Here is a 21,567-nt window from a genome sequence, read left to right on the forward strand (position 1 = left end):
GTCGTTTAATAGTACAGATATTAGAAGTACATATGACTAGAAATGTAAATTTTACGTTAGAATAGTTATATGTTTTATATTGGTCATCAAATCACCAGAAGAGGCGGGGGTGGGGGGAAATCATTTGGCCACAGGGCTATTGTGCAAAAGGCATATCAAGGTCTTCGAATCATTATATATATCTTCGTTAGATCCCCGCAGTCACCAAAAAGCCAAGACGTCAACGCATCATGAAACTCAGAAAAGACGAGACTAGCGTTCCCATAGACTAGGAATCTGATGAGCTTCCCCAACCCCAGTCTCCCCCAACTGGATAGTAACCCTAGCCGGCTTCCGCTCTTCCTTTGGGGTCGTATTACTTGTCGTTTTCGCTCCATTACTACCGGAGCTCATCGGCTGCAGGGCAAAGTAGTCAACCCCTCCGCTACTGACTGAGTTCGTCATCGGGTTCGCATTATGGCCCCATTGTTCAGATAGCGATGTATGAGACTTTGAACGAAGGGCATCACCTTTGGACTGTAATGCATTCCATCCATGACGAGGATCCCTGGAGAAGCGAACCTGCGAAGTCGGTGATAGTGTCCCCACAGAGACAGCAGATGTAGTTGCTGACCGGCGATGATGGTGCTGTCCTTTGCTGCTCCTCTTCGTGTCTGTGCTCCCGGATATGCCTACGCGGCTGTTCCTCCTTGCTCCGGGAAGGTAGGGCTCTGCTGAGGTGCCACCGTGAAGTAGGTTATGGCTGCTACTGGTACTGTGGCGAAGCATGAGAGGCTGCGATGGTAGTTCCAGGCGACTGTTCATGGAGACCCATGCGATGTCGTCCATTTCGTCGCTGACGCTGTTGGCCGAGGATGGAGTGGTGCGGCCGGAGCGGTACCCTGGGGATTTCGTGTAAGATGGTGGACATCGCCATCCACCGAGACCTTCAAAGTCTCGGTACTCGTCGCCGCTTATGAGGCCTTGCAAGCCTGGTGGGTTTGTGTAGGAATGGTTTCGATGGGTGCTTGGCCTGCGAGTATATCTGTTTTCGAGAGTATAGAGAGGACTGTCTTGGTTATTTTGGGTATCTAGCAGTGGGTTGGAGCTTCCCATGCGGAGTCCTAGACTTGGACGACCCTGGCTTCGGAAAGGGAGCGGGGTGTGCAAGATGCCATGACCATAGTCAGATGAACGCCGTCTATCGGGGGTGTTCGGCCCTGAAACACTGAAGCTCAAGAGAGACCAGTTGGATGAAGGAGGGATAGTAAAAAGATTTGTTAAGAGAGCGTAGCATAATTCAATCGAAATGACAGTCAGCTGTAAAGACAGTGCTACGGCGGAGAAAAAGATGGTGATAGCTGCAGTTATGACGAGGGGAATTGAGATAAGCGCGAGGAATGGGAGGGTAAGTAGAGTCGTGGTGGTGGACATGTAGGCGGGGTTGTAGTATAACTTTTACAGGATGATTGCACAGAGAAGCTCTGTATGAGAAGCAGAATAGAACCAAAACTTCATGACTGGAAGCAAACAACACAAATTCATTTGGAAAGGCGCCTCGTCTGATGAAGAGCTGCTTGATGTTGGGTGATCTCGACCGTTGAAATGCGGAGAGAAGCATGTGATTTATTCATGCCTCAGGCACTGTAAACGGTCTTAGGCATTACATCAGTCCTTTCCCACATCTATCCAGTAATTATCCCATTCAACCCACCATGACCCAGGCCAATTCTCAAGATGAGACAGTATTTCCTTGGGAAATCGGCGTATTCGACGCCCATTGCCACCCCACCGACACCATGGCATCCATTGCTGACATCCCCGCCATGAAAGCAACAACGCTTACCGTCATGTCCACTCGGGCTGACGATCAGGACCTTGTTTTCCAAACCGCAAGCAATGTCGCCAAAGATTCCGGCAATGGGACTCCAGAGCGTATCTTGCCGTGTTTCGGCTGGCATCCGTGGTTCTCGCACCAAATCATAGATGACACTGCCGCCAAATCAGAAAGCGAGGAACAACCCTCCTCGGCAGCCGATATTAAAAGGTTTCATTATAGTAAAGTTCTGAAGCCTCCACCAGGTGACGAGTTCATTTCAACTCTTCCCGAACCTAAACCGCTCTCTGAACTCCTTTCAGAAACGCGGTCTAGGTTGTTGAAATTCCCCACTGGGCTTGTCGGGGAAATCGGTCTTGATCGTGCTTTCCGACTCCCACAAGCCTGGACCCAGGAGGAGATCGAGACCCGGGATGGGCGGATGACGCCGGGTTCACGAGAGGGCCGACAGCTCTCTCCTCACCAAGTTAGGCCGGACCATCAGAAGGCCGTTCTCGAGGCTCAACTGCGCCTGGCCGGGGAACTCCAGCGTCCTGTGTCTGTACACAGTGTCCAGGCCCACGGGGCCGTATTTGATGTCTTCAAGAGTCTGTGGTCAGGCCATGAGCGGAAAGTCCCTTCAAGACGGGAACGAAAGCGTCGACATAGTCATGCTGAGGCGCATGCGGACAGCGACGCAGAAGAGCTGAATTTGCAGGATTATGCACAAAAATCAAACGGAGAACAGGAGCCCCTCCCGTTCCCGCCGCGGATATGCATGCATTCGTACTCTGGCCCTGTGGAAGCTTTGAAACAATTCCTGCACTTGTCTAACCCTTCAGACGTTTATTTCTCATTCTCGAGCGTCATCAATTTCGGCCATCAATCCGATAGGACTGTCGCGGTGATCAAGGCTTTGCCAGATGACCGGGTGCTGGTTGAGAGTGATTTACATATTGCTGGACAGGAGATGGATGATAGGCTGGAAGATGTTACTCGACAAATATGTGAAATACGTGGGTGGGCTCTGCGGCAAGGGGTTCAGCAGTTGGCGGATAATTGGAGACGTTTTGTCTTTGGTGAATGATGATCCGCAATTAAATTCCACAATGGATTGAGAATTCGAGACATTCTCCAGTTTCAAATGTGATGCCTTGTTGTTCCATGGAATTGGATTCTTTTGTTTCTTGAAGAATGCCTCGGTGGGATTGGAGTGGTACTGGAGTTGTACTGTGCAGAATGCCGGGTATCGGTCCTGATTATATGGAAAATTGCACTAACCCGCTGTGGATCTGATCGGCGACACCAGATGTATTGTAGTTATAGTTACCTGCACTGATAACTATAGCCTTTTTCTATATAGCTGACTATGAACCTAGATTACGACAACCCAATAGATAGAAAGATAAAATAAGAATTGGTAAAGAATCCGAGATCCATTGAATTAGATACACGAACAGGATCAAGAATGTAAATGAAGAAAGAGAAAAAAGGGAAAATAGGTATCAGTGCGCGCACAATTATTACACGTCACAGAACATCACATCGTTTTATGCTCTTATCCCTCTCGTATTTAGAAGGCGAGGACAGCAGCAACACCGGCAGCAACAGCACCAAGGCTGATGGCGTTACGGCCAGCAGCACCGGTGAACTGAGGAGGAGCGGGGGTGAAGGTAGGGGTCCAGGCGGGAGCAGAGGGGGTGTGGGTGAAGCTGGGCTGGGGGATGACGGAAGGCTTAGGAGTGCTGCTGCCAGTGGGCTTCACGCCCTCGGGGCAGGACGTGGTGGTGATAGTTGTGGTCTTGGTGATGGTGGGTTCAGCATCGTCAGAGGTAGTGGGCGCAGCGGTGGTAGTGCTGGAAGACTCGTCCTTGCCGTAGTTGGGGTTCTTGATACCGAACTGGGTGGACCACTGGTAGGCACCCTTGTTGGCACCAGACTCAACGACGATAAGAAGACCGTAGTGGGTGACATCGGGCTCGAGCTCGGTGCTGGGGGTCCACTCGAAGGTACCCTCGTTGGGGATGTTCTCGGCGAGAGCGTACAGGGGCTGGATGTTCTCGCTAGGACCACGGAGGAGAACTAAAGAAACGGTACCCTCGGTGGTAGGCTCCCATTGGATGGTGTAGGGCTTGCCAGCAGGGACGGCCTCCTGGAGACCAGGCTTCGAGATGGGGTTGCCAGAGGGGGCCTTTGAGTAGTCGGGGGTGGTGTAGGCAGTAGCCACGGCCACGAGGGCGGAGATGAGACCGGTTGTGAAGAAACGCATTGTGATATTATGTGTTTATCGTGAGGTATGGAGAGGTATATGAAGATTGGTATGGTGGCCCGGAGATTGCCAAGAGATAGAGAGCGACTGGTCTTTCAAAAGAAGGACGGGATGGAGGCTTGTCTTAAATGAATGACTGGATGGGCGTGAGACACGTCCGAGCTGGAAAAGAGAGAGAGAGTTGGAGTTGGAAAGTGAAGAGCGAGGGAGGAAGAGAAGAAGAAGTCGGGAAGAGGGGCGCAGGCGAAGCGAGCTCATTTAATTCAAAGAATTTAGGCATGATGCCTGTCTCGCGAACTCAGCCCCGTGTTAGTGTCAGTCTGGTTAGTCCTGTATTTTTGCTCATTTTCCTGCATTTCACGCCCAAGGCTGCGGCTCATGTTTGGAGTGGGTCAGGCGAGAAATTATCAAATTACACGAGGCCAGAGGCGGTGTTTGATTGAGGGAGAGAGAGCAGATGGATGTAACTACGACAGCGGAGAGGGTCCGAGGAAGTCCGTGACCCCTGCATTACTTGTCTGAGACTGGGATGTTGTTGGTAGCTTGGAATGCGGCCAAGACCAAAAGGCTCACCACTCCGAGTCACAACAAGCAGTGAAGGCGAATAAGGGTGAGGGGCGACGAGGTCTCAGATACGACGTTGACTTGCTGAACATTCATCGCAACTGGACCAATCCACCGGGGAGACCATTTTAGCCCTTATTTTAGTCTGTTGAGCTGGAGCGTGAGAGATGAACCCTTGGATCGGGGATTGGTGGAGATTCAGCCTAGTATCAGCTAGCAGAAATTACACACCGGATTGGACTCGACATGGCCAGGAATTGCCCAAATAATGATGTCTTACTTATATTTTATGCTGAATAGATTATGGAAACTCGGGAAGAGGGCAATTCTATCGGGCGCTGAACCGTAGATTGAAGGCGACGTTGTCATTGTCATTATTGTCGAATGTTGACGGTGGGCAAGACCAGCGGAACAGTTATCTACATTCTACAGAGTACTACTTCAAGGGAGCGAAAAACAAAGCCGGCAGAGTCTCGGGTGCTGGTGCATGCTTCGCAAATGGTGACTCTGATCCTTGACTTGTCGCAAATATTATTGGGTGACGACTCCTCCAAGTTCCTCGTATTCATAGCATAGCAAGCGTAGTTAAAGTGGAGGGTTCCACGGTACCGGTCGGCTGTGAGACCGACACGACAGGCACGGAGGATCATGCCCAGATATCATTATGATCCCCAGACCTGAATACGTAGTACCTCCTTTGAGGACTTCAAGTTCTTGTCTGTCTTCTCTATGCAAACACCCCTTGAGAAGGCTCAAGGTGAAGAATGCTCCACAAGAAGATCATACTGAATGAAGTCATCCCACGTTCTGCCGAGGAGAGATTTGCAAGCGATCCCTCGCGGGCCTTTTACCCAAGCCTTGTTCCTGACCGCTGACTGGGTCCGTGGCGCACCGTTCAGGTCTTAGTTCCAGACTGGGAAATTGTGCCAAGTTGCCAAAGGATCGAAACCGAATGAGTCCGAGACACCCGGCCACTTGATTGGTTTGTATTGAGAGTGGTTGAAGACTCGCTGCTGTTGCCAGTGAGCCTTGGGCTCTGATGAGATTGGCGTTTATTATTAGCAATTTAACATTATCGAAGGACCTTCAAAACGGCTGTCCGGCAACTAACCTTGACTTGCTCAGTCGCCAGATGGCAAAGACATTGCGAAAGAGCGCTGTTGTGCGACACTGCAAACCCCTCCTCGCTTACACAGTTGCAGCCTGCTGCACAGACGGAAGAGGTGCAGGTTGCGGCGCTGCCAGAGTCCAGACAATCCACCCAATCCCAGGTACCAACATGCTCGAGGCCTCTCGTTGGTCGGATAAATACGTCTCCCTGTGCTCGTCACACACCACCAGCAGTCGTGATGCATCTAGCCATCCGCGGCGCTTGGGAGGAAGTTCGAGGAGGATGCCAATCGGGGATTAGTTGAGGAAGGTCCGGTAGCTGAGGCTGATAATAACAATCAAACGAAGACCAGAAAACATGGACAACGTGGCGACATGACTCAAATGTCCGGTTGATTTACAGGTTTGCGTTGATAAGATTTGGAAGACAAGCCGGTGTTTGCTTTTTCGCCCAGGCAAGGCCGGCCACCTCCATCGAGAGAGATTGACCATGGACATGACCTCCATCGCGACTTCCAAGTTTGACCTCCCACAAACTTTTTCCAGTCACACACACGGCTTCCCCTGTCAACGCTCCCGCAATCCACATCCCGGGATCGTCTCTCTTGGTCGGATCTCCCGCCTTGTCTGTCTGAACTCTGGGATCTGAATTCATTTAAATTGCCATATTCTTCGCCAAAACGATGAACTATTTCGATGAGATCTCGACGCCTCCAAAAGCTAACAGTTGCAACTAACGCTAAACAGCTTAACTTGGACGAAGTGGAAGCGGTCTTCGGTCAACTTGCTAGCCTCAATTACCGTACAGTACGGTGTACATTTTACTAAGGGTAAGGAGTAGCCTAGTACGGATAGGCCCACGGGGCACGGAGTGTATTTTTCCTAGCCATTATTAGCCCTGTGGAAGAGAGAAAGTGGGCCGTGACCCTCAGCCAGATGTGACTGTGAGCCGTGAAGTCCGATCCTTTGGCGGCTACAATAATATCAAACTTTGCGGCGCAGCGTGCGGGGATATTAGTTTAACTCCCAGTGCATCGTGACACCGTCTGCCCTCGTGAGTCATGAGTCGCGCACCCAGTGGCCTCAATCAGCCGCACCGGGTGAATCGGCAGGTCGTCGCCGCGGTCTCCTCCGTATAGGCGTATACTACCTCTAAATTTAGACCCAAAACAGAAAATAACGAAGGGCAAGACATTAAGCGGTGATGAACCCTCGTTAGGCAGCCTAGGCTCCAAACCACGGCGGCCGCACCTGAGAACCATGGATCCATAATTTAACTATTGAAATCAGCCCCATACATGCCAATTTGATTCGCTCGACATAGGGTAAGCCATAGGTCCTGCTTGTATCGTTCTTATAGTATACTACTACTAGTACAGCGGCACTGCCTACATAGAGCTGGCATGGTGACATGGGCTTGAAGCCCTCGAGTCCTCGACCTTCGTGAAGAAAATGGGCTGTTCGCACCAAGGGATTTCGCCCCTTTACTCCATCCAGGTGATTGTTTTGGTTTGCAACCATTCGTCATAACCTGTTGTACCGCCGAAGCGGCCAAATCCACTGCTCTTCCATCCACCGTGAGGCAAAGTGGGCTCATCGTGGACCGTCATCGAGTTGATGTGAACGGCTCTGGAACGGACTTTGTCAGCTTAACGGGTTTGGGTGAGATGAGGTGGAAGCAAACATACCCGGATTCGATCTGCTTGGCCACTCTCAGACCCCTGAACAGGTTGCTCGTAAATACAGCCGATGTGAGGCCATACTCTGTATCGTTGGCTAACGCGACGGCTTCCTCTTCGCTGTCAATGACGTAAAGAGATACTGTCGGCCCGAACGACTCCGTGGCGTAGATATCCATCTCCTTGGTGACTCCGCCCACAATAACGGGACGCAGGCTGTTGGCAGAAGACTCGCTAGCATTAGGGTCGCCAAACACAACGTTGGCACCCTTTCCGAGTGCATCGGCCACCAATTCTCTGTTTTTCTTCACCGCAGGCGCAGCAACAAGAACTGGTGCAGGTGCATTCTTGCCAAAGATTTTTTCAACTGTTTCGGCGAGTGTTTTCTGGAATTTCTCAGCAATTGCACGCTGCACTACTATGCGCTCCGTCGACATGCAAATTTGACCGGACTAGTCATTTGCGTTAGCGTTCCGGCTCCTTAACCCAAACATTGCACTTACGTGGAGGAAAGCACCCAATGCACAGCCTGTTGCAGCCTTCTCTAAATCGGCATCATCTAGGACGATTGCTGAAGCTTTGCCGCCGAGCTCGAGTAGGACTGGCTTTATGTATTTCCCAGCGGTGGAGGCAATTATTGAGCCAACGTTGGTGCTGCCTGTGAAGCTAATCTTGCGCACGTCGGGATGGGCTATGAGCGCATTCGTGACCGCAGGCGCATCCGACGTCTTGTGGTAGATTACGTTCAAACAACCGGCAGGAAGACCAGCTTCCCGGAAGACATCACCGATCGCCCAGAAACATTTTGGTGACAATTCAGAGCCTTTGAGGATGGCTGTATTACCTGCGGCCAGAGGAAGAGCAACCGCACGGGTTCCGAGGATAAATGGGGCATTCCTAGGAACGAGCATTGGTTAGGCATCCGTGTACTCCTTGGTTGCTAACATCAAAAACGTACCAAGGTGCGATTCCTAGGACAACGCCATACGGTTGCTTCACTACCAGCGCACTTTGCTCAGTTTCATGAACAACGGGTGATTTATTCTCGACGCTGGTGATCATTCCTGCGAAATCCCTCAAAAATGCTACGCTCCCCATAAACGTTTTTTCCACGAATAGCCGTCCTGCTCCCGTCTCTTCCATTTGGATTTGAATAAACTCCTCCTTTCGTGATAGCATAATGTCTGCGGCCTTGTTCATGATTTCTCTGCGCTCGTGCGGATGCGTTTTACTCCAGCTAGGAAATGCAGCTTTCGCGGTTGCCACGGCGCGAGTTGCATCGTCGACAGATGCGCCGGCACAAGAGTATAGCAGCTCGCCCGTTGCAGGGTTATGGACATCGAATAAGTTGTCCGTGACAACTGACTCATTATTGATTATGAGCGGAAGTGCCGCCTTAACGCCGTTACCAGAAGCCATCCTTCGTTGAGTGCTAATTGCGACCAAATTTTGTGTGCGCGAGGTATGAGGAATTCGTTGGATTCAAGAACGCGGAGCCCGGGAAAGAAGGAAGTCAGGAGCCAGCAGTTGCACAAATGGCCCCTTTAAGCGGAAGGTTTTCAAGTGACGTCCACGAAGGTAACAATGGGAATGAGCCTAATGGGGGTAATAATTTCGAAGAGGGGGTGGTGGGGGAAGCGTTGTTGTCGGGGACGTGGGGCCGGCAAATGTCTGGATGAGTATGGATGGGAGGGACATGATCATTGGGCGTTCTACCCAGTCTATGTTCTCTCCCGGGTTCCCAGAATCGCAAACCGGCTCTTGCGTGGGGATTCTCAGCCGACATTTGGTGATTGTCGGCTCAAGATCGCTCATCATCTTGCCTCATGAGGGCTTAAGTTCTCACCATGATGGGTAGTCCAAGGTCCAAGTGGATTCTGCGGCATGTGTCCTGTCGCCACGAACACTTGGTTAGTCCGTAAATCCGAAGGACGAGACATGTCCCATGGATCATGGCCAAGTCTCTCAACAGTACAAACCCTGGTTGTGTTCCTCATTTGTCGCTCAGTCATGTACTCCGTAGATCAATCTTCTCCGATCCAAGAGTGAAGAGAGAGCCGCAAGATGCATGCAGGATACCGGCAGTCAAAGCGGCACGAAAGCGGTGTCGGCGTGGAGGCGGAGGTGGGAGACCTTGCAGAATCGGCCAATGGTGTGTGAGTGTGACTGTGAGCTGATATGGTTGATGCCTGGGGTGTCACGTTTCTTTCTTGGTGGATAATTAGGAACGATCTTTGATAGGTAGGTACTGTCCTGCGCCTTCTCGAAGAGTAATGGCTGTCTAGTGCGACCGACCGCTTATTGGCTTGCATCCCGCACCTCATCGTCAAGTTTGCCAGCGTAGTACGACTTCATGTCAGGGCTGGTCTCACAGTGTCCCATGTGCGCATAGGTTGAAACATCAATTTCACACACTTTTAACCTCTAATAGTTAAGTACACTAAGTATGACAGATGCTCGACAAAAGGAGTGGTAGAGCGACAGGGCAATAAACCAAAACTAATTCAATGCAGAATAAAACTCCGTATAGTCAACACCACGCATGTATCATCGGAGAACAAGGGGAATGGATAATCATGAGCTGTCTTCATTATTATTCCCCCGACAAACGCCTGCAATGCTTTATTAACCCACATGGCCCTTCGAGGACTTCGTTACCCCAGATCGCCGGGATTATTTCCCAGCCCAGATTTTGGTCTGCGAGACTGGCTTCGCCATGTCCGCAAAGGGACACGCCGAAGCGACAGAAGGCGTGATAGAAGGCGCAATAGAAGGCGCCATGCCGCTCCTGATGCTGACACGGTCGTCGTCGCGCGAATCAGACGAGGAGGTACTGCTGCTGTCGCCAAGGACCTTCTTGTCACCCAGATATCCCTCTTTGTCATCCAAGAGGTATTCAGACATCTCGTCGGCAAATTCTTCGCCATCCCGGATTCGCCAGCGGGCAATGAGATCGTTTTGTATCCAGATGATCTTGCTGATGGCTCGGATCATGGCAGTCTTGCGCGACGTCGATAGAGTGGGATGGGACAAAAGGGCTTCGGTGAAGAGGTCCTGGATGTATCCAAGGCAGACGCCCATATGGATGTATTCGATGTTTAGTGGATGCAAACGCTCTTGGGCCGTGTGCATTAACCTACAGAATTAGATTCGGTTCGCAGAGAAAAGAGAAAGCAAAAAAATAAGAAGAAGAAGAAGAAGTACTCACCCGACTTTGTTTAGGTATCTCCAAAAATCCATCTGCATCGGATCGGAGATGATCTTCGTCAGGTACCACCGCAGGAACATCTTCCTCCGCATAATTGGCGGACTGTTCTCGTTATAGAAATCCTCAATGGGAGCATCTGACGCTGTGTCCTTGGTGTGGAATGATCGTGCTGTGATGTCGTATTCGAGAAGTTTGCGGTAAACGAGATTGACAACGGCCGGAATTAAGGTCTTGATATATTTGGCGCCTGAGGCCAGGGCTTCCATGTCGCCTGTTTTGCAAGAAAGATCATTAGCCCACTGTTGGTCAATCGGGTTCCAAAAGCCGGGAACATACTTGAATTGAAATCGAGAAAGTCTTTGAGGTAATTGATTCTGGCCTCGAGCCTCGTGTACAATGCCTTGCGGTCGATATTCTTGACGGGGCGGCCGTCTAGTTTGAAGTACACCATTTTGTTCTTCGATTCTTCTGATATCTTGTTATCCATGGTCTCTGCGGTGTGTTGAAATACGCGATAGACGAGGTAGGTATAGTGAGATGTATTAAGCTGATAAGCTGGTAGGTATAAACTGATATTCAAGAAGGGAGGAAATGAAAGGAATAAAATGATATTGCCCTGGACTACTCGAGGGATCATAGGGTCTTATATACCAAGCGACGACCGAAGTATTTACTCTTACAGATTTTCTACGGGATAAAACCGGCGCGCGGCATCCGGCCTCTCGGATCATAGGAAGCGATATGTCAAACGGTCCAATCTTCGTTCCGGTTTGTACGGAAGATGATTATTGAAAAGACGTCACATCAACGAATGATGGCATCTGCATGGGCAAAAAGTCTGAGTTGCATTCGGCTGTTTCAGATAGGGTCGAGGCAGATCAGCCTATCAAGATGCGTGTGTTATGGCAGTGGTCTGATTACGGGGACGAGCTCATATCTCATAAATTAGTGGGCCGTGGGTCTTCGTCGCGCAAAGGATGCACTAATTGCCCGATCACCGCTTCCTAGGGCCTTCTAACTATCTTCAAGATCTCTTCCAGAAGCCTGTTCTTGGGCCTTGTCGGGAGATGACAGTAAACAATGGGGCCGTAATTTAAGAGTACTGATAATCATCTTGCGTGCCATGAATCAAGGAAGTTGCATCGTGTATCAGAGTGAGTTGTCTTACTAACCGAGCAGGAATGCACAGCCTTCATTTGGGAGAATCATGCCAGCGTGGGAGAGCACCATCCAAGCCAGAGTATGCGGAGAAAACTACCTACTTGCAAAAAGAATGAGTGTCACATTGCGTGATTTATCGGAAGAACAGCAGTGCACAAGTGGCTTGCTAGGACTTAGTGGTGGTTGGGATGGGGCTCGATATGGCCTGATGCTCTGCTGACGATCCGGATTTTTCCTATCCTCGGATTCGTAATCCGCAAAAAAGGAAACTGAAAAACAAAACGAATCTATATCCTGGGCTGATTATCGGATAGTCGGGTGCGATTCAGTTACGAATCACAGTAATCAATATTTAAACCATCTTAGGGACAGCGCAAGGACTGTACGGAGTATGGAGTAGATAGATAGGCTTCGTCGAGACCGACGTCTAGTATCTCTCGGTAGCCCAAGACATGATCGGCGGCATGGTTGTGCTTATGTTTCTTGCGCTTGGCGGCAAAGAAGGTTTGTAACGGTCAGATGATATTGCAGGCCTTGTTGGCTGCAATTGCGTCTCTGAACCTCGAAGTCTGCATGAGATACTCGGTGATCACTGCATTAACGGTCATCCGGATGGATATTCACCTTTCCTCAGTAAATTATAATCTGATATAGTTAATAGATGTCGATAACTCTTGCCATATTTAAATATACCCAACATGGCTACAAACGGATCACTTCGGAATGGACAACACTCACCACTTTCTCATCAACGTTAACGGCCATGAAGCCGTAAAGCCCCCGCATCTTTCATTAAATCACGATGGATCCAGGTCTACGCCGCTACATTCGAGTTCTGCCATCTTTGTCTAATTTACTTGAAGGCCGGGGGACCTGGGCAATTGATGCCGGAAACATATCGATCCAGTTCTTGGTTTCCGTTAGCATTTGTGGCTTTACCGAGCTTACTATTCCAGGCTGCGAGGCCTTTTGTCACTTTGTATGTTTCGAATTCTGATGGCCGGGCCGTGATGGTCTAGACAATCGTGAAATATGAACCTGTAGATCCTCTATCCACTTGCGTCTCCCTCAACTGATCGATCTCGGAAGTGGTATTCATCTAAGCCCATATGAAGGCACATTTATCGTGGGTGTCAGCATCTCCATTCCAGTCTTCGCATAATGCAACCCTCATATGCACCATAGGTCCATAGCATGTCTTCAATTGGAAAGACCCGATTCCATTGTTTTCGGAAACGCTGTATATTCCCTCGCCCCGGGAAAATCCTCTAAAAATCCGTAACCTTCAAACTGCTGCATATGAGAAAACAAGAACTGCGGGGGTGATTGGGGGACAGTAAATGGTGGGTGTTGAATACCCGATCACGTGCTGGCCATTGCCGGATTCGTCCATCAACACAAACCATCGTGGACCCGTGGATGGATCTCCATCCCACTACGTACCTTATTTTTGACAGCTCTTGATTCTCCGGATCCGGGGAGAATCTGAATAGTCTCGCTCAATGGGTTTGTTCTCCCTAACTAAGCAGCCCATTGCAGAATGTTGGAGTACGCATCGGGTGGCCATACCGGGGGGCTCATGCTTGTATGTGCCGAGATTGGAAGACTTCCAGGACCCTTGACTTTTGCTATTCGGCTTGTTATTGCCAACCCGCTCTTGCCTATCTTGTCTCTGGGCGTGAATATGCTTTGGATCACGCGATTTCTGCTTTCGGAGCGAAGCTTTCGACACAGACTCCTGTTCCCTGTGGCATACTCTTGTCTCTCTGAAAACAGTGTTGAAGAATATCACAACCCCAACCAATTTTGTTCGTTTGCATCCCATATGCAGGCGTGAGTGGGCGCTTTATTTAAAGTCGGAGATTCCCATCGTCATTTTCCAAATACCAGACCCAACCTCCTCCTGATATTCTACTTAAAGTTTTCACCGTTTCGGAATGATTTCCCGATTCTTGCAAGGGGCTCTTTTGACCCTCTCTATCTCAGCAGTTAGCGCGTCGCCTGCGCGAGTGTTAGTCGCATCCCTTCCAGTTTGAAGATTTCGCTCACTCTTAGTAGTCGCCTACAATCTCGTGCAACCGCCAATGCCGAGCAAATCCGCGGAGTCAACCTCGGCGGCTGGCTTGTACTTGAGCCTTGGATTACGCCTTCTGTATTCGAAGGAGCTGGGGAGGGAGCTGTTGATGAGTACACTTTGACGCAGATCCTTGGTCCGGATGAGGCTACAAACAGGCTGTCCGAGCATTGGAGTTCTTTCATTACAGAGGGTGACTTCTCTCGCATTGCCCAGGCAGGCTTGACCCACGTTAGAATTCCCGTCGGCTATTGGGCAGCAGCGCCAATTGACGGCGAACCCTATGTCGATGGTCAGCTGGAATACTTAGATCAAGCTGTCTCCTGGGCGAAAGCCAATAACCTCAAGGTCATTGTTGATCTGCACGGTGGTGAGTCCCTTGCTGCCAAGAACTAATATGTGAATGTATAACTAACAGTTTGTTTAGCGCCGGGCTCACAGAATGGATTCGATAACAGTGGACGTAGAGGACCTATTGAATGGCAACAGGGCGATACGGTTGAGCGAACCATTCGTGCTTTTGATGCCTTAGCTCAACGCTATCTGACCGACGGTGGCGATGTAAGTATCGAAGCCCTCAATGAGCCTCATATCCCTGGCGGGATCAACAAGGACCAGCTTAAAGAATACTATGGCGAAACCCTCTCGATTGTGCAAGAGAATAACCCTGGTGCGACTTTGGTCTTGCATGATGGGTTTGCGCCAACAGAATCATGGAACGGTTTCATGTCTGGAGATAATGTTATCATGGACACCCATCACTACGAAGTTTTTGAAGGGAACCAAAATGCCTGGAACATTGACCAGCATGTCAATGCTGCTTGTGAACTCGGCCGTCAGCATCTCCAAGCTGTCGACAAGCCGGTTGTTGTTGGCGAATGGTCCGGTGCTCTGACAGATTGCACAAAATATCTAAACGGAAGGGGAATTGGGTCTCGCTATGAGGGCTCGCTAGCCTCAGACGGAGCAGTTGGCCCTTGCGGGACAAGGAGTGGGGGTAGCGTGGCCGATTTACCTGAGGAGGACATAGCGAATACGCGCCGCTTCATTGAGGCCCAGCTCGATGCATATGAGCTGAGGAATGGTTGGCTGTTCTGGACCTGGAAAACCGAAGGAGCTCCCGGCTGGGATATGCAAGACCTGATCGACCACGAGGTCTTCCCCCAACCCTTGACAGACAGACAATACCAAAACCAGTGTGGAACTGCATAGGAGGTTGCAACTTGATGGTCCGCGCGCTGCTTTTCATTTCTGTTCCAACTGCTTTCTTTTTTCTTTTCTTTTTTCCTCTTTATCATAATTCATTCAATTAACACTATTTCTATGTCAAGTAGTCGATTATTTTGATATTGGGTGAAAAGAGTATTGGAATATTAGTAATTGGTACCGTTTCGTCTATCGGGGTATTTAAATTATGTACAAAGAGATGACCGTGTAATGCATGCAGACGTGTTGTCAATATAGCATCCTGTTCAATAATATCGGAACCAGGATGCAAATTCAGAAACCGGGGGCTCGCTCAAATCATATCAGTCGTAGCGCACCAAACGCCGCAACCACTTCTCGATCGACATTAATCAACCAATCCTCTTGGAACCGCTGCTCGCCTCCGCAACCAACGATCAAAGAATGCAGCCGCTCACGGACAAAGTCCCGAATATTGATTTTATGAACGATATCCGAGTTATCCCAATCGGCTCTTCGCGTGGTCTCGGGAGGCTCGTTTTCATGCCACTTCCCGGTTCCCGCATTGTTCCAGTTGATAAGGTAGTCGCCGCCTCGGGGATCGTTGGGGTCACCCTCTGTCGTCCCCTCAGCTAGCTCGGTGATGATGTCGGTCCATACATTTAAGTAGGACTGTAGATGGTTGAGGATGTAAGTGGGTGGTTGGGTGTTTGGCCCGTTTAGGGTCAGGAGCTGAGTCAGAGCGAGAGCATGGAGTTTCTTCTGGGTTACAGTGCCGATATTGTCGTAGTGGAGAAACCATTCCGTGAGTAGCCAGGTGAGGAGTTCTTCTTGTGCTTGTGGGTTGTTCGCGCCGGACGGTGAAAATGCTGCTGTAATCCCGGGGAGGAAGAGGTTGGGGTATGCTAGGGCGAGGCGGGCGAGGACGGAGAAGTACTCTGTTTCGATAGCGCCGTAGATGTTTGATTGCTTTTTGTTAGGGCCGGTTGTTTGACCAGACTCATAGGCGGAGTGTAGACCCTCCAGGATGGAGGTAAGAAGGGAGCTATCGAGGAGGGAGCGGATGATAACACTATAAGTGTTTTCGCTCCCGCCGTCAACTGTATCGGCGGCGCGGATTGCCATTTCCACGAGACGAGGCACGTAGCCTCCTCGTTGACGTAGGGAGGGCTTTAGGAGTGTCTCGAAAGAGGTGAAGAGAGGGAGGCGAATGCGATCGCTGAGGACCTCCTGAGGAGCGAGTAAAATGTATGATTCCGCGATTTGTAGGGCTAATCCAACGCCATCGACTGCGGTTTCGAAAATAGGGAACAAGGCGGGTACGAGGGAGAGTATTTCGGGCGATGCCGGCGCAGGAGTCTGCATGATAATGGCGCTCCAGAGCTCCAAAGCTTCCTCTAGTAGATAGATCATGGTGTCCTATTTGTTATTAGTGCTGTAATTACTGAAGGCTCAATGGGAACGTACCGAAGTAGGATCGATCGAATTCCGGACCAGAGGCAGGATAAGTGAGTGATATCTCGTCGACTCTTGCTTGAGCGAGTATATCAACGCCCCAAGTAGTGTGAGGATAGCCTGCTTCAGCAAATGCTCGTCGCCGGAACTTTCCCACAATGGGGGAAGTAGAGACAGAATTTGATCCGAGAAAGGAGCGATCTTGAAGTATATTAGCGAACTGCATGACGATGATATCTAAGAGTGGAATTCTCACATTATCCTCCATCCTCGTAACGGCCATACGAACAGTGTTAAGCAGCCCCATTTTGGTATCAGAGCTCTCAACTTCTTGCACCAGAGCCATCAGGTTCTGGAAAATCGATGGCGCGTAAGGCTTGAATATTTCCGGGCTGAATTCGAACACATCAAGTACTTGCTTCAATTGCCTGCCAGCAGTAATCCGGACCACGAGGTCGTTCAAATGATCTTGACTGTTGAGCAGATGCTGAAATATCTGGTAGATGGGGTCGCTCTTCAGTTCGTCAGATTTGACGGGCACCCATTGACCAAGAAGAATTGCTATTCTTCTCCTAAGGACATTATAGCCGGGGTCTTGGATCTGGACTTCGGGAACGAGAGTGTTTTGGAGAAAATTGCTGAAATCAAGCTGCTTCTCTAGGCAAGCTGCAGCCAATCCTATAGCCGAATAAAGGGAGTCTTTTAGGACTATGTCGCGGTTATCTGGAGCTTTACAACGGGCCCATTAGTGCATGAAGACCAAGCGGTGGGAGGAAAATACTTACTAGCAAAAGAATAGAAAACCGTCAGTAAGCGAGGGACGAGCAAATCCTTGAAATGTATGACAAGGTCAAGGAAAATCCGTTCCGAACAGGAACGTATGGAAAACTCCCAGGCTTCTGAGACATCGTCTTCTTTCCGCTCCCACTCCTCTGGATCAGCCTCCCACTCTTGAAAGTCGCTCTGCCTGAAACAGAAGAATTGAGTAACAAGTAGCTCCATGGCATGATTGACGAAGTCGTGCGTGAATAGCTGAGTTTTTATTAGCTGGACGGCTTCCTTTTTGTCCTCCTTATCCTGCGGTGTCTGGTATTTGAATGACTGTGCCGGGTAGAATGCTATATTGGAGCAAGTCTTGACTAGAAGGAGGGCTCTGAGACCAGCTTTTTCCATGAAGGTCTTGTCTTGTTCGCCATCCGTGCCCAGTTGGCTGTAGTTCTCTCCCAGCTTGACTACAAGCGTCCAGTACGATTGAACTAGCGGTATACTATCAGGAAGTAAAGCAAAAGATCCAGCGTGAACCTTGGCCATCTCCACATGAAGCTTTGACAGTTGCAACAGATGTTTTTCGACGAGTTTTCGTACATCCTCGGGCGCTGCCGTGGACCCGGTGGCGAGCGCAAATAGTCTGCTGAATTGAGAGTGTGTTAGGAGCCAAAACTCTGAGGCATCTTTTTCTCGATGAGGACGCTCAAATCCAGCAACAAGCAGACGCCTGATTGTTTTGAGAGAAGTAAGGCTTTGCTCCATAGTATCCGCAAGTCCCGTTGACCCAGAATTGCCCTGCTCCAGTGAAGAGGCCCATGTGTCCACCTTTCCAACGTATATGCCGCCAAGGACATGGAGTATCTCTGGTACGATAGACTGAAGGCTGTGCCGTGTTCTCTGTAACCGGGCCGTTGATAATTCCTTGATGATTTGTAAGAGGATTACGAGAGTTCGTGGTAACTGTAACGGGTTCGCGTCCGGTTGGGTAGACGAGCGGAGAAGATCGATAACTGTAGGAATTCCTTCAGGCCTATAGGAGCGTGTAAGCATCCCCGTTCCGAGAATAGCAATAAGTCTCATACTCACCAGTCCTGGGGGTACTCGAAACGCATAATCTTGGCCAACACGAAGGCATTGTGAAGAGCTAAAAGAGGAGCTGGTTCAACAACACCAGCCTGCAGGGCCCTGATTTTGATCTGCTCCTTTTCTTCCTTCTTAATTGCACTATTAGACATGTTAGTCTGGTCCTCATACCCCTACTTTAAACATCAAGAAGTGCCTACTTCGGTGCCGTCTTGCGCCAATACTTATCTATCCCGTTCTTCAGCTGTATAATGGCGAGGTACCGGACTTCAAGGGGAACGGAGTGGTCTAGAAACACATCCTAGAGGAGTCAGTGCCAGGACACTAAAGCAGCGGTACAACAATTTGAAGTGAATTCAATCGATCACGTACCTGGAGGAAGGTGTAGTATTTTTCCTGTTTCTCCCAATGCTGCAGTTGTTTGGTCCCAGTTTGAATTTGCTGCTGTGTAGAGCTAGCGGCTTGGACCAAAGAATTCAAAACATTCTGCGGCGTTAGGGGATTAGACTCCCCTGCTACCTCAATGACATGAGCCATCGGTAGTAGCCTTGAAATTGACAGGAGCTGCGGATGATCAACAAGACCAAAATATCCGCTCGGTGAGAGAACTGTAGCTCAGTTTTGAATGCAGATTGTAGCTCTCGGTATCCGATAAACCATATGAACGCGTAATTCAAAGTTCAAGGAGGATTGGCGCGCTGGCGAGGTGTGAGTTGTTTTTGGCGGGTTCCTCTCTGCTGTGAACTACTTCTTGATGCTGGCACCCCACTTCGGCGGCATAACACGGACTATTATTGTTCCCCACCCGGTCAGCCCTAGGTCTTGACCCTTGGCGCTATACCAAATTCAGCACAGCTACTTAGGGCACCTGGCACTGCATGTGGCTGGCTGGCCTTAACAACGGTCTATATGACAGTCTACCTCACTGTCCCGGGACCGACCGAGACCATGAACGGGGCGGAGCTCCATGATTTCCGGCCGTATTTGCGTCATGACCTCAGCAGTTCCTTCCGGCGCCTGACATCAGGGACCGGCTCACATGAAATACAATGGTAAGGGCGGATCTAACGGAGATAATGATCTAGAGGTTCTAGAAAATGACTATCGCTGTTTTTGTCCACATAGCCGGATTCAATTTTGGCCCAGCATTGTACTTTGTATCTAGTTTGCTCCATAACCCCACTTGCTCCTCCAGCCGTTTCAAACCGGTGAAACGGCCTACCTGCACATAGCCAATGGGTAGTCGTTAAGTCCTCGTTAGCCCCTAATAGAGCCTGCTGTTACCATGTCGAATAGACTAGGCTCGTCTCAATCGAGTAACATCCATCGGGATTGGCGTCACCCGAAACACCGTCTGGAACTCCAACACCGTAATGCGGCGTCCAGCCCATGGGCCGATAGGCTGACATGGCTGAGTGATGCTGACAACCCCCTCTCTCGCTTGGTCTGTGATGCGGGGACGAGCTATAGTGAAGCTAGGGCCTGGGGTTCTATAAAATGGGCGGGTAGTCTGCGGCTGGCATGCTGAATCTTGAGAGTTGCAGGTCAAATTATTGATTCCCTCAAAATGGTTCAAACCGACGGTTCGCGAATTGCCAACGGGCCCTCAGAGTCTATTGAAACCCGTCTCTTTATTAATGGCGAGGTGTGATCACCGACCGTTTGAATTTGTTGGGGCTGAACCTAAGTTATATAGTTCCGGCCCTCTTCAAACGGGAAGACGTTTAGCTTGTTCAATCCATTCACGCGAAATACAATTGCTGAAGGTGAGAGAAAGATCTCCCGTCATCTGCTATTCAGACTTGATGCTAAATATCAGACAAGTTTCTCAGGCAAGTGAGGACGATACCAACCACGCCGTGGCCGCAGCCAAAGCAGCCTTCCCAGTATGGAGAGACCTATCGCCCTCTGACAGAGGTGCCTACCTCCGTAAATTAGCGGACCTAATTCGCAAACACCATGATGAATTCGCTAGATTGGAGAGTTTTTCTACAGGAAAGCCTGTATCAGCATACATTGATGGTGCCTTCGCAGCAGACACCTTCGCCTATTTTGCCGAGGCCGGTTGGACGGCTCAAGGAACATCCTCGTTGAATACTCCTGGCAGCTTTAACTTGACCCTTAAACAGCCATACGGCGTGATTGCGGCCATTATTCCGTGGAATGTCCCCTTAGCCTTTTTCGCCTTCAAAGTTGCGCCAGCCCTAGCTGCTGGAAACACAGTAGTGTTGAAGAGTAGCGAGAAAGCCCCCTTAACGGTAAGCTAAGCTAAACTGTTTTATCACTTCTTTTCATGTTGGTTTCTGACACCTGTGCCAGTCTGCTCTGGCAGCAAGACTCATCGCCGAAATCGGCTTTCCACCAGGCGTTATAAACGTGCTTTCCGGGTATGGTCAACCAGCTGGAAGCACCTTAGCATCTCACATGGATGTGCGTTGCATCAGCTTTACGGGGTCTTCATTCACCGGCCAGAAGATCCAAGCGGCTGCAGCAGCATCAAACATGAAAGTTGTCCATATGGAGCTCGGCGGGAAGTCGCCGGCTATTATATACGATGACGCCGATCTAGACAGTGCCGCCCAGCAGACACAGTTCAGTGTCCAGATTCAGAGTGGCCAGACTTGCATGGCCAACTCCCGGATCTATGTCCAGGAGACCGTGGCCGAGACGTTCCTGACTCTTTTCAAGGAGAAATTCGGCGCCAGTGCTATTCTTGGGAACCCCTTGGAACCAACTACGTCTCACGGGCCGCAAGTCGATGAGAAACAGTACGAACGTGTGAAGTCGTACATTTCCCTTGGGAAGAAAGACGGCAAAATGAGTATGGGCGGTGATGCGGGAGACGGATACTTTATTAAGCCGACCGTTTTCGAGGACATGCCCGAAGACTCGCGTATTGTTAAAGAGGAAGTGTTTGGCCCAGTTGTTATTATCATGACCTTTAAGACGGAGGACGAGGCTATTCAGAAGGCGAACAACTCTGAGTTTGGACTCTACGCTTCTGTCTTCACGAAGGACCTCGACCGCGCGGTGCGTGCGTCCAAGCTGCTAGAGGCTGGCACTGTTGGAGTTAATTGCACAAGCCCCAATATCGCCAAGGACATGCCATTCGGTGGGTACAAGATGAGTGGCGTTGGCCGTGAAGGGTTCCTGCACAGTCTGGACAACTTCCTCGAGACAAAGACGGTCTTGATCAAGATGAGCTCGTGAGCAAAA

The 21,567-nt window shown here is 50.0% G+C and overlaps 9 protein-coding genes across 9 annotated transcripts; 4 read left to right on the forward strand and 5 right to left on the reverse strand.

Annotated features, from left to right (window-relative positions):
* Positions 1-74: 74 nt before the first annotated feature.
* On the reverse strand, positions 75-1,554 carry ASPSYDRAFT_923860 (uncharacterized protein). The gene has a single exon (XM_040852671.1). The coding sequence runs from the start codon at positions 1,411-1,413 to the stop codon at positions 253-255; it is 1,161 nt and encodes a 386-aa protein (XP_040703951.1). The 5' UTR covers positions 1,414-1,554; the 3' UTR covers positions 75-252.
* A 140-nt stretch (positions 1,555-1,694) lies between these two features.
* On the forward strand, positions 1,695-2,882 carry ASPSYDRAFT_57600 (TatD family hydrolase; the record flags this gene model as incomplete). Its single annotated transcript, XM_040849394.1, has 1 exon — positions 1,695-2,882. The coding sequence occupies one exon, from the start codon at positions 1,695-1,697 to the stop codon at positions 2,880-2,882; it is 1,188 nt and encodes a 395-aa protein (XP_040703952.1).
* A 486-nt stretch (positions 2,883-3,368) lies between these two features.
* On the reverse strand, positions 3,369-4,064 carry ASPSYDRAFT_150461 (GPI anchored serine-threonine rich protein; the record flags this gene model as incomplete). Its single annotated transcript, XM_040842001.1, has 1 exon — positions 3,369-4,064. The coding sequence occupies one exon, from the start codon at positions 4,062-4,064 to the stop codon at positions 3,369-3,371; it is 696 nt and encodes a 231-aa protein (XP_040703953.1).
* Positions 4,065-7,222: 3,158 nt separating this feature from the next.
* On the reverse strand, positions 7,223-8,836 carry ASPSYDRAFT_30956 (aldehyde dehydrogenase; the record flags this gene model as incomplete). The annotated part of the gene is made up of 4 exons (XM_040844825.1): positions 7,223-7,367; positions 7,427-7,869; positions 7,921-8,314; positions 8,376-8,836. 4 exons carry the CDS (start codon positions 8,834-8,836, stop codon positions 7,223-7,225), a joined length of 1,443 nt encoding a protein of 480 aa, XP_040703954.1.
* A 1,254-nt stretch (positions 8,837-10,090) lies between these two features.
* On the reverse strand, positions 10,091-11,076 carry ASPSYDRAFT_149984 (protoglobin family protein; the record flags this gene model as incomplete). Its single annotated transcript, XM_040841963.1, has 3 exons — positions 10,091-10,553; positions 10,626-10,896; positions 10,962-11,076. The coding sequence occupies 3 exons, from the start codon at positions 11,074-11,076 to the stop codon at positions 10,091-10,093; spliced, it is 849 nt and encodes a 282-aa protein (XP_040703955.1).
* A 2,185-nt stretch (positions 11,077-13,261) lies between these two features.
* ASPSYDRAFT_44564 (uncharacterized protein) lies at positions 13,262-13,797 on the forward strand. Its single transcript, XM_040846870.1, has one exon. It carries the CDS (start codon positions 13,327-13,329, stop codon positions 13,621-13,623), a length of 297 nt encoding a protein of 98 aa, XP_040703957.1. The 5' UTR covers positions 13,262-13,326; the 3' UTR covers positions 13,624-13,797.
* Positions 13,262-15,072, forward strand: exg1 (glucan 1,3-beta-glucosidase; the record flags this gene model as incomplete). Its single annotated transcript, XM_040840592.1, has 3 exons — positions 13,262-13,797; positions 13,845-14,230; positions 14,288-15,072. Exons 1-3 carry the CDS (start codon positions 13,724-13,726, stop codon positions 15,070-15,072), a joined length of 1,245 nt encoding a protein of 414 aa, XP_040703956.1. The 5' UTR covers positions 13,262-13,723.
* Positions 15,073-15,384: 312 nt separating this feature from the next.
* Positions 15,385-18,888, reverse strand: ASPSYDRAFT_150606 (putative importin 11; the record flags this gene model as incomplete). Its single annotated transcript, XM_040842021.1, has 7 exons — positions 15,385-16,464; positions 16,513-16,701; positions 16,757-17,229; positions 17,286-18,298; positions 18,355-18,492; positions 18,552-18,652; positions 18,724-18,888. The coding sequence occupies 7 exons, from the start codon at positions 18,886-18,888 to the stop codon at positions 15,385-15,387; spliced, it is 3,159 nt and encodes a 1,052-aa protein (XP_040703958.1).
* Positions 18,889-19,918: 1,030 nt separating this feature from the next.
* Positions 19,919-21,561, forward strand: ASPSYDRAFT_89034 (aldehyde dehydrogenase family protein; the record flags this gene model as incomplete). Its single annotated transcript, XM_040852102.1, has 4 exons — positions 19,919-19,996; positions 20,048-20,117; positions 20,176-20,609; positions 20,671-21,561. The coding sequence occupies 4 exons, from the start codon at positions 19,919-19,921 to the stop codon at positions 21,559-21,561; spliced, it is 1,473 nt and encodes a 490-aa protein (XP_040703959.1).
* Positions 21,562-21,567: the final 6 nt, after the last annotated feature.

This window comes from Aspergillus sydowii, assembly GCF_001890705.1.
Source record: "Aspergillus sydowii CBS 593.65 unplaced genomic scaffold ASPSYscaffold_4, whole genome shotgun sequence".
Classification (NCBI taxonomy): domain Eukaryota; kingdom Fungi; phylum Ascomycota; class Eurotiomycetes; order Eurotiales; family Aspergillaceae; genus Aspergillus; species Aspergillus sydowii.

Excerpts from the sequence above, each read along its gene's own strand:
- ASPSYDRAFT_44564 (XM_040846870.1), top strand. The coding sequence starts at position 13,327 with ATGTTGGAGTACGCATCGGGTGGCCATACCGGGGGGCTCATGCTTGTA.
- ASPSYDRAFT_923860 (XM_040852671.1), bottom strand. The coding sequence starts at position 1,413 with ATGTCCACCACCACGACTCTACTTACCCTCCCATTCCTCGCGCTTATC.